The sequence below is a fragment of the Budorcas taxicolor genome, chromosome 23 (assembly GCF_023091745.1).
Source record: "Budorcas taxicolor isolate Tak-1 chromosome 23, Takin1.1, whole genome shotgun sequence".
Classification (NCBI taxonomy): domain Eukaryota; kingdom Metazoa; phylum Chordata; class Mammalia; order Artiodactyla; family Bovidae; genus Budorcas; species Budorcas taxicolor.
This window is the reverse complement of record NC_068932.1, coordinates 35027459-35039636: the sequence shown is the minus strand read 5'-3', so window position 1 is coordinate 35039636 and position 12178 is coordinate 35027459. Positions and strand designations below refer to the sequence as shown.

At 36.8% G+C, this 12178-nt stretch overlaps 1 protein-coding gene across 1 annotated transcript in view; it reads right to left on the bottom strand.

Moving 5' to 3' along the window:
• The window catches only part of ATRNL1 (attractin like 1), a 795857-nt gene that overhangs the window by 649852 nt on the left and 133827 nt on the right, over positions 1-12178 (bottom strand). Inside the window, exon 10 of the mRNA XM_052660645.1 lies at positions 8506-8660. Within this exon, the coding sequence (XP_052516605.1) occupies positions 8506-8660 (155 nt within the window). The remainder of the gene's footprint in view (positions 1-8505; positions 8661-12178) is intronic.

Genomic DNA, 12178 nt, shown 5'->3' with positions numbered 1-12178 from the left:
GCTAATTTTCTTGAGTGTCATATCACATTAACAAATATTATATGCCTTTTCCCAAACTAAAGATCATTCAAACTTTTTCCTGTTACATCAGGAAAATATCAATACATGGTACAGTGGTAAAATCAAAAGAACTTCTAACTTAGACCTAGCTTCAAATTCTGAATATACCATCCTACAACCTATGTGAATTTGGATGTAGTCAGGCTAAATCACAGTTTCTGCCTTTATAAACGAATATAAATAATACACTTTACACAGGTGTTATGAGACGCTATGAGAATTACCTTATAAATGTATGCAAAGTACAAAACACTACAGGAAGCCTTCAGAGAATATTAGTTCTCCCTTTTCTCAAAATAAAGGTCACTTATTCCCTTACCTACTGGCCTCTTTTTAAAAAAGAAGAAACTCTTATTTTTTCTATGCAACAGTTTATTATGGAAAGAGGAACAGAACCTTGGACAAAGGATATAGGAAAGCTTAAAACAGTCAACAGTTGATGACATTTTTTGAAAAAATTACATGATGGTTTTAAAGTTTTTCTGACAAAGAAACAAACTGGGTCTTTCAGGACAAAGGGTTCACCTGGACAAGGGGTGCTGCTTTTGTTGAGGAAGAGCCTTACCTAAGAATTTAACAAAGTGCATAGAGAAATTCTGATTAATAAAGAGAGAAACAAATAAAATAACTTCCAAAAAATAATTAAAAACATAAAAAGTGAGCAAATTTGAATTTTTATAGTTTTACTGGAAAGTTCCAAAAAATTGGAAGGCACATGATTCCTTATATTGTATGTATATGTATGGTGTATATATGTATCAGTTTACAGGGCTGTACAAACACAGTGATTTTAGGTATACATAACTACAACTTCACTGTGTTTAAAATGATTTTTTCTATATTACCAATTAAAATAAGATGACTCCTTCGAATACAGAATTAAGTATTTTTCAGGGTTTTTTAAACTATGTTTTTAAATTATTGTCTACCAATAAGTATGGAAAATTCTTAAAGAGATGGGAATACCAGACCACCTGACTTGCCTCCTAAAAAATTTCTATGCAGGTCACGAAGCAACAGTTAGAACTGGATATGGAACAACAGACTGGTTCCAAATCGAGAAAGGAGTACATCAAGGCTGCATATTGTCACCCTGCTTATTTAACTTATATGCACAGCACATGATGAGAAATGCCAGGCTGGATAAAGCACAAGCTGGAATCAAGATTACAAAGAAAAATATCAATAGCCTCAGATATGCAGATGATACCACCCTTATGGCAGAAAGTGAAGAGGAACTAAAGAGCCTCTTGATGAAAATAAAAGGAGAGTGAACAGGTTAGCTAAAAACTCAACATTCAGAAAGCAAAGATCATGGCATTCAGTCCCATCACTTCATGACAAATAGATGGGGACAGTGGAAACAGTGGCTCACTTTATTTTATTGGGCTCCAAAATCACTGCAGATGGTGACTGCAGCCATGAAATTAAAAGACGCTTACTCCTTGGAAGAAAAGTTATGACCAATCTAGACAGCATATTAAAAAGCAGAGACATTACTTTGCCAACAAAGGTCCATCTAGTCAAAGCTATGGTTTTTACGGTAGTCATGCACAGACATGAGAGTTGGACTATAAAGAAAGCTCAGTGCTGCAGAATTGATGCTTTTGAACTGTGGTGTTGGAGAAGACGCTTGAGAGTCCCTTGGACTGCAAGGAGATCCAACCAGTCAATTCTAAAGGAAATCAGCCCTGAACATTCACTGGAGACCTGATGTTGAAGCTGAAACTCCAATATTTTGGCCACCTGATACGAAGAGGCCTTACAAATAGCTGGGAAAAGAAGAGAGACAAAAAGCAAAGGAGAAAAGGAAAGATATAAGCATCTGAATGCAGAGTTCCAAAGAATAGCAAGAAGAGATAAGAAAGCCTTCTTCAGCGATCAATGCAAAGAAATAGAGGAAAACAACAGAATGGGAAAGACTAGAGATCTCTTCAAGAAAATTAGAGATACCAAGGGAACATTTCATGCAAAGATGGGCTTGATAAAGGACAGAAATGGTATGGAGCTAACAAAAGCAGAAGATATTAAGAAGAGGTGGCAAGAATACACAGAAGAACTGTACAAAACAGATCTTCACGACCCAGATAATCACGATGGTGTGATCTCTAATCTAGAGCCAGACACCCTGGAATGTGAAGTCAAATGGGCCTTAGAAAGCATCACTACGAACAAAGATAGTGGAGGTGATGGAATTCCAGTTGAGCTGTTTCAAATCCTGAAAGATGATGCTGTGAAAGTGCTGCACTCAATATGCCAGCAAATTTGGAAAACTCAGCAGTGGCCCCAGGACTGGAAAAGGTCAGTTTTCATTCCAATCCCAAAGAAAGGCAATGCCAAAGAATGCTCAAATTACCGCACAATTGCACTCATCTCACATGTTTGTAAAGTAATGCTCAAAATTCTCCAAGCCAGGCTTCAGCAGTACGTGAACCATGAACTTCCAGATGTTCAAGCTGGTTTTAGAAAAGGCAGAGGAACCAGAGATCAAATTGCCAACATCCGATGGATCGTGGAAAAAGCAAGAGAGTTCCAGAAAAACATCTATTTCTGCTCTATTGACTATGCCAAAGCCTTTGACTGTGTGGATCACAATAAACTGTGGAAAATTCTGAAAGAAATGGCCATACCAGACCACCTGACCTGCCTCTTCTGTATGCAGGTCAGGAAGCAACAGTTAGAACTGGACATAGAACAACAGACTAGTTCCAAATAGGAAAAGGAGTACGTCAAGGCTGTATATTGTCACCCTGCTTATTTAACTTATATGCAGAGTACATCATGAGAAACGCTGAACTGGAAGAAACACAAGCTGTAATCAAGATTGCCGGGAAAAATATCAATCACCTCAGATATGCAGATGACACCACCCTTATGGCAGAAAGTGAAGAGGAACTAAAAACCCTCTTGATGAAAGTGAAAGAGGAGAGTGAAAAAGTTGGCTTAAAGCTCAACATTCAGAAAACGAAGATCATGGCATTCAGTCCCATCACTTCATGACAAATAGATGGGGAAACCATGGAAACAGTGTCAGACTTTATTTTTGGGGGCTCCAAAATCACTGCAGATGGTGACTGCAGCCATGAAATTAAAAGACGCTTACTCCTTGGAAGAAAAGTTATGACCAACCTAGACAGCATATTGAAAAGCAGAGACATTACTTTGCCAACTAAGGTCCGTCTAGTCAAGGCTATGGTTTTTCCTGTGGTCATGTATGGATGTGAGAGTTGGACTGTGAAGAAGGCTGAGCACCGAAAAATTGATGCTTTTGAACTGTGGTGTTGGAGAAGACTCTTGAGAGTCCCTTGGACTGCAAGGAGATCCAACCAGTCCATCCTAAAGCAGATCAGCCCTGGGATTTCTTTGGAAGGAATGATGCTGAAGCTGAAACTCTAGTACTTTGGCCACCTCATGCAAAGAGATGACTCATTGGAAAAGACTCTGATGCTGGGAGGGATTGGGGGCAGGAGGAGAAGGGGACGACAGAGGATGAGATGGCTGGATGGCATCGCTAACTCGATGTACGTGAGTCTGAGTGAACTCTGGGAGTGAACTCTGGGAGTTGGTGATAGACAGGGAGGCCTGGCGTGCTGCAATTCATGGGGTCACAAATATTCAGACATGACTGAGTAACTGAACTGAACTGAACTGAAATGAAGAATTGACTCATTTGAAAAGACCCTGATGCTGGGAAAGACTGAAGGCAAGATTGGGGACGACAGAGGATGAGATGGTTGGATGGCATCATCGACTCAATGAACATGAGTTTGAGTAAACTCCGGGAGTTGGTAATGGACAGGGAAGCCTGGCATGCTGCAGTCCATGGAGTTGCAAAGAGTTGGATACAACTGAGCAACTGAACTGAACATGTTAAATGTCATAATTAAAACTGTAATAGGCAGGAAATTTATTTTTTTAAATTGTGCTATTGTTTTGGTTTGAAGTTGAGGTAATTCACTTTACATGATGTATTTCTTATGTAAATCTGACACCCTACTCTATTCTGAAATAACCCTCTCAACAATTTAATCAACTTATCTCTGAGCTATCTTTCATCTTGTTTCACAATTCTATGCATTATCCTATTAGATAAGTTTTCTAATTGAAAATTAATAACCACCATTTGTAATTAAAACCATCATAATTATGTTAGGCCTACTGAAGATCTTATAATAGATATTTTTTGATAATTCTGAAATAACGTCCCAAGATTCAATTCAACTTTAAGGTATGTTTAAATTCAGGAAAATCTCTCATTTGCAAACGCTGAAATCTTCAGTTGAACCCCTCAAAAGATTGGTGGTTTACTAAAAGAGATGAAAAATTTACAAACTGCTTGACTCCTTTTATCCCATGGACCCTACAAAACTAACTTTCATGACACTATTTTACAGACAAACATCTTAAAAGCATAAATGCTGCTGCTGCTGTAATTTAGCCTCTAAGTTGTGACTGCCTCTTTGTGACCCTGTGGACTGCATCCCACCAGGCTCCTCTGTCAATGGACTTCCCAGGCAAGAATATTGGAAAGGGCTGCCATTCCCTCCTCCAGGGAATCTTCCCAATTCAGAGATCAAACTCATGTCTCCTGTTTGGCAAGAAGATTCTCTATCACTGAGCCACCTTGGAAGCCCCGAAAAGTAAAACTATGTCTCGGTAATTTCCGGGCAGCCCAGTAGTTAGGATTCTGTGCTTCCACTGCAGGGGGCAGAGGTTTGCTCCCTGGTCTGGGAACTAAGATCGTGCAAGCCGCACAGCACTGCCAAAAGTAAATTATTTTTTTAAAGCATAAATGTAACTAATAACCTGAGATCAGCTCAGTAAGACAAGTTCTTCCATTGCACCTTTAGCCTCAACAGTACCTCAAGGCTGTATCTTTACTAGATACAGATTCATTTTAATCTTGAATCAGGTATAATAATGATACCACTAACAATGACAAAAATATATTAATAAAGTTTTCAGATTTAAAATGTGTTCAAGCTAGATTTATAGGCTAGAAAATTTAGTAACATATCATTTTATCTGTTACAGTCCACTGAGTCTTATTCACCAGGCTGGTTCTATGATCACTTGTGAAGAGTCTTTTTTTTTAAAAATATGAATACGCAGTGCCTAATCTAAGAGAATCAGATTATTGAGGACTGATTTTTCTCCCTTCAACCTTCAAAGGGAATGCCAAGGTAAGTCATGCTTGAAAATCACCATCATATGCCTTCTACATCCATCATGTATAGTATAATGAGAACTGGGAAGGCAAGGTTATGTCCTCAAAGATTAATGATATTGGCTATATAAAATTTACTATGGCAGTACGGTTGAAATAGTACATTTTAGAGCAATGAAAAATTAGTATTACCATACATATTTTTATTGTCTAAACATCACAGAACACAAAGCAATCAACTAAATCTTAAGGTGCATTCCAATTAAATATGCCATAAACTCCGAGTGTACTGTACAAAAGAGAAAAATTAGCAACATGACTTTTTTCCCCAAAAGGATCTATTTCATAGTTGGTTCATTATGCAATGGTTGTATTTTATTTCCACAAAATTATACTTCATAAGGAAAACAATTATTTTGAAAGGCATTTTCTGAAATGTGAAAAGCACTTTTCCCAAGAAAATATTTCAATATTTGATGATACAAACCCAGGAGAATAAATACAGATTGGGCAGGGAAGGAAGACTTTATTGGGAACTGCAGAGAAATAATCAAATAAGGTAAAACAAAATGCTTGTATCCTGTATTGATTGTAAGGCTGTTTTTGTTTTTGGTGTTACTTACTAGCACAGGGCAAACAAAAACCTATGTTAAAAACAATACTGTTAAAACGTGTTATTCTTCCTCCAATTTTAACAATTTGCTTGAAAAATGAAACTAATTATTTGCTTCTATCTTTCCATAGCATTGGGCTTCCCTGATAGCTCAGCTGGTAGAGACTCTGTCTGCAATACAGAAAGCCCTAGTACGATTCCTGGGTCCGGAAGATCCCCTGGAGAAGGAAAAGGCTACCCACTCCAGTATTCTTGGACTCCCCTTGTGGCTCAGCTGGTAAAGAATCTGCTCGCAGTGCAGGACGCCTGGGTTCGATCCTTGTGTTGAGAAGATTCTCTGAAGAAGGGATAGACTAACCCACTCCAGTATTCTGCCCTGGAGAACTCCATGGACTTCATAGTACATAGGGTTGCAAAGAGTTGGACACGACCAAGCAATTTTTACTTTTTCCATAGCATTAAGAAACATTACTAAAAATTACTAAACATTACTAAAAATTAAGTGTCTCGTAATTTATTGACAAAATTAAGAACATACAATGGAGTCAACTAGACACCACAGTGTAGTCAAGTGGAAAGACTATCAATTTAGGAGTTTTTAACAAAACTGGATTTACACCAGCAGGGCTTTGGACTAATTCCTTTTAGTCTTGTGCTTAACAATCTAAAATTGAGTTTACTGAAATCTTGTTTACAAGGTTATTAGAGAGGTTACAGACATTGTAAATAAAGCTCTTATTATAGGGCTTCCCTGGTGGCTCAGCAGTAAAGAATCCTCCTGGAATACAAGAGACATAGGTTCAATCCCTGGGTCAGGAAGATCCCCTGGAGGAGGAAATAGCAACCCACTCCAGTATTCTTTTGCCTGGGAAATCCCATGAACAGAGGAGCCTGGCAGGGGTCACAAAAGAGTCAGACATGACTTAGCAACTAAACAGCAACAATAGTACCTAGCTCTTGGAACTGACTTAATAAAGAGTAGCTATTAGAATAATAATAATCTGAGCCCTTTCTTTCTCTGAAAAACATATTCCTAATGTTTTTTACCTTGGTATATTTTAAATGTATAATACCTAAAATATGGTTATCTTGAACAATATGGAAGAAATAAAAGTTAATTCCCACTATGCACCTACAAAATAGCTCAACATTAATCTTCTCATTAAAATATAGAAATTGAGTAGAAGCTGCTTGACGAATCTTTTCAAAAGTTCAACATCTCACTTCATGGATTTTTAACAATAACAACAAACTTCTACACTTTTCCTAGGATTTTAATTCCCAGAAGAAAAACACATAAAATGTTCATCCACCTCCTGAGAAATAAGCTTACTGTCTCAACACCACAGGCAAAATAATATGTTGATAGCGCCAACTTGGCAATGACAGATCATAATAAGCCAGGCTAGATTCTGTATTTTATTTAAGTGATTTTCTGGATCTGGGGCACTGATTTTTTAAGCCTTATAAAAGCCAAGACAATCAATCCCATTTCATCATGAATCATGACTTCAAATTATTATTTCAAAAAGGCAAATATTTAACTGTTTAGGCTCTAAAAGACAGTGAATTCTTTTCAATGATGACTCACATGCAAATACTCATAGAGTTTTTAAAACTATGCCTAACTTTATTACTAGGAATTTCTTTCCAAACATGCTTACAATAGTTTAGAAGTCAAAGTGCTTATTAATAGTTCATAATTTTCTTTATATGCTGACACTTGAAATAATTTTCCAAAGTAGATTATGTACCATTATGATGTTTAAGAGCAGAAGTATACTTCTTATATCCATTAAATGTGTTATTCTTTGGTCTCTTTTATTTTTATTTATCAAAATGCTCCTTAATAGCTTAAAATTGGTATATTACTTCACACAATCAATAAAAGGTGCTCTTAAGTGCTGCTAAAGATTTAAATCAGCTAGGTTTTATCTATAATATACAGAGAGAAGAAATTTTTTCATTACAGTGGTCTAACAAGTAGCTAAATTCAGTATTTCAATAAATACATTGTTTAACATTCAGAAATTTATAGGACTATAGATAAGATAATTAAAATCAATTAAAACCATAGACATATATTTCTAGATTCCCTGGTAAAAACTTATTTCGTTACTTCCATTCTTAGATATGTTCTGGGTTTCCATTTTGTCCCAAAACATTATTTCATTAGCTTTTCTATCTTTATATGTCTTTCTCTATCAGCTTCCTGTACCATGAAAGTATACCTTGTGAGTTTAATTTAAATTTTTCTGTGCTCATCCCCACTAAATCTAAAATGCTTGTATTCCTACTCTCTTCAATGTAAATTTGGTAGTGCTTCATATCTATCCATTATCAAAACTAACACAGTAATAGTCAAACAAAACAGACTAATAAAGTGCTCATGTAGGAATACAAAACATAAAAGCCTTCAAATAGGACACTCAAACCCAGATTTCTCAATTCCCCTGCCTTCACCACTAATTCACCTCAGTTCATTTGTTCCCTTCCCCTATACTACTATTTATGCTGAAATTGGAGAGAATTCCTTTCAAAATCTGTCACTAAATTTCTCTCTCTAAAATGACATATACACATGCTGACTAGTAATGTATTTGAGAATCTCTACATGAAAAATTTCTGGTATTTCCTACTTTGTACAGTCCTAACAGATACATACCTATGTCATATGCCAGGAAATCGGCAGAAAAACATTTTGCACCGTTACTCAAGGAAGTGTCATTATGGGTATTTCCTCCAAAAATAAGCATAGCTCCATTGATAAGAACAGCTGAATGAAGGTATCTGGCAAACCCACTTTCTTTCAAAATAGTCCTACAGGATAAAATTTAAAAATGTATTACAAAAGATAAAAAGACCTCCCTGATCTTATATCACGTACAGAAAGGATCTAGTTTGAATACAGAATTTTCCTTGGAATTGTAAAAATAACACGCTTTATTACTTTCAACAAATGGCCTCTAAATTTCAATATTTTTAAAAAATACTTTGAGATTCAGAGTACCTTAAAATGCTTTGAGGAAACACAATATTAAACATAATCATTAATGATTTCATAATAATTTATATTTTGCATTTTGTTTTTATTTGTAAAAGTAGGAAACAAATTTTCTTTAAACTACAGGACTGACTTATAATCAGTTTTAAATACCAAAATAAATAAATAGTTAAATGTAATAAATTTACTCTAAACAGTATGCAGTTAAAACTATAAGACTCATATGGATCCAATAAAATGTTTTTTAACTCATTAAATATATACATAAAAGTGCACATAGATCTAAAACCCAATGAATTTCCACAAGATGAACACAACTAAGTAATGAGTACTAAGACCAAAAAATAAAAAATTATCACTATTCTGATTCTAATAGCAAACATTTAGATGGCTGTCTTTGTGCTTTACAAAATGGAAGGACATAGTTGGTATTCATTTGTATTCATGTTCATTTGCTTAAGATTATTTTTGAGGTATATCTATATTGTGTATAATTGAAAATCTCAATGCATTTTTGAGAAACAATAAAATTAAGGTAAATGTTCTTTTAATTAATTACAGTGCAATTCTAAGAGAAAAACTACAAATATATGTTCACAAGTATACTTTACCTGAATGAACTAATATATATTAAAGGTTTAGGACAATATGAGTCAATACTTTATAAATAAATTCCTAGTACAAAGAATCAGAATATAAACACAGTTAACATGTATGGTATAGTTAGTAAGGCAAATACAGTATCTTAAAAACCATAGATTTAATACCATTCAATGGACATGAGTTTGAGCAAACTCCAGGAAATGGTGAGGGACAGGGAAGCCTGGTGTGCTGCAGTCCATGGGGTCGCAGAGTTGGACACAACTGAGCGACTGAACAACCACAAATTCTTAAAGAATACGGAACTGACCTCCAGAAAGGCAACATAAGGAGATCCATAAACAATCTCCCCAGGGAAAGAACTATAATTGGTAAAAATTATTTTTTAACAAAATGTCTTTTTTGGATCTCAAAACCTTTTGCCAACAGCAACAACAAATAAAGAAATAATTACTCAGGAACATCAACTAAATCTCAGTAAGAACAGCAACAGTTCATGATATCTGACTCATTACCAACTCTCATTCGTCCCGTTACCACCACCTCCCCACACATACACAACCTGTTCAGCAAGACTGCTCAACCCCAGGCTGGTAAGGTTGAGAACAGAATACTCCTTTGTCCCTCAGATCCTAGTTCAGGCCAATAATATACAACCAGGAGCAACAGATTGCCAATACTTCTCATGCCCCCTAATTCTTGGTGGCAGAAGCTCTATTCAAGGAGAAAGCACAAGAGGTCTCAGTGCTCATTCTCTACCTTGCTCCCACTCGCAGGGTGGAAGCTATACACCAGGCCTCACACACAGGTTAAGAACACAAGGGCCCAGAAATCTTCACCCCTAATTTACAGGGCAACAGTTCCAAGATAAAAGAGGAAGGCTGAGAAGAGCAAAGGCTACCATCAATATCCAGTGTACATAACACAGTGGTGTCACTGAAAGAACAAGCTACGAGCCCCTACCTATATTTCCAAAGCAATCACAGCGAGGTTATCCCCAACAGGGAGAGGCAGCCTAAGAAAAGGAAAGGCCCAAAGCTCTCCCAAGGGAACCTGACTTCACTGGGTACAGGGCAGCAAACTTCAAGCCTTAAAGCCTTCAGAAACAATGGAGGTTGTTTCTCAAGTATCTATGTGAGAATAATAAGTTGGAAATAGACCAACCAGAAGTTTATTGGAGAGAATCAGGGGGAAAGACAGCTAATAAGAGCCTTACTGGGGTCAGAACATCAATGACTAGCCTCAAAGACTACCCCTGTAAAAGGTATAAAATGCAATTCAGACCGTGGAGCAATTCATGCCCACAGAGCTTTGCTGAATCTAACAGAACTATCAGTTGGCAATTAGTAGAGGCTAGGGTGTGAGGAAATGGCAATCCACTCCAGCACTATTGCCTGGAAAATCCCATGGACAAAGGAGCCTGGTAGGCTAAATACAGTCCCTGGGGTTGCAAACAGTCAGACACGACTGAGCGACTTCACTTCACAGGGGGTGAGGATGATACAAACAGAGGCAGATAGCTTAACAAAGAGCTCAGAGGAAAAGTCGAAGAACCCTGCTAAAATCCCGATCATCCCAGGGTGACTATGTGCCTCCCCAGCCTGTACCATCTGAAGAGGAACATCAGAGGACGCATGTGGAGAAAAAAAGAGACTTCACTAAAAGAATTCAGCCAAGTCTCTAAACAAATGAAATTACAGCAGCCTCAGGGAGGGAGGAAAAGGCAGGATCCAGAGTTGCTGCAATGTAGGCCCCAGACAGCCTAAAATGCCTGGCTTTCGGGTAAAATTATGGCATGCAATGAAATAGGGAAGTGTGACCCATGCCACACACAGGAATAACAGCAAGCAACCACCTCTGAGAGAACGCAGATGCCAGATGAAACAAAAAAAGACTCTAAAGCAGCCATTAAAAATACTTAAAGAAAACAAAATTTAAAGAAGTATAACAATGTCTTATTAAATATAAAGCATCAACAAAAAAAATAACCAGGAAGAGAAAAATGTGGAGTTTTAAAGTATAAAATTGAAATTTTAAAATTTAGCAGAGGCTCAACAGCATATTTCAGCAGGTAAAGGAAAAAAATCAGTGAACTAGTAGATAAATCAGTAGAGATTCTGCAATTCCAAAAACAGAGAGGAAAATGAACAGTCTATGAGAAATGTACACCACCATTAACAGCAAGAGCATGGATTTACTGGGAATTCTAAGGTAGAGGGGGAAAAGGTAAAAAATTGTTTGAGAAATAATGACTGACAACTTCCTAAATTTGATGAAAAACATTAGCATACATATCGAAGAAGCTCAAGAGACTGCAAGTAAGAAAAAAGTACAGAAAGAGCCACATTCAGACATAAAATAGTAATACTGAAAGTCAAAGATAAAATCTTGGGCAAAAGAAAGAAGGTTATTTGCATACAAGATAACCCCAATAAGATAAATAACTGACTTCTCATCAGAAACAATAAGAGCCAAAAGGCAATGGGATGGCATATGAAAATGTTAAATTTTTTAATAAGCCTGAATAAGAAGATACAGGGGAGAGACATTATCAAGGTGCTGTAATAAGATTTTCCTGCTGAGAATAAAAAATATGGCCTGTCATATCAGTTAAAAAAAAAAAAAAAAAGGATGCTGCAGCCATAGAGCAATCACATTGCAACCTCGATGGTGAGCCCTGAGGAAACTCAGAATGGAAACAGTACGCCGCCAGTGAGGCCACCCTGGACAGAGC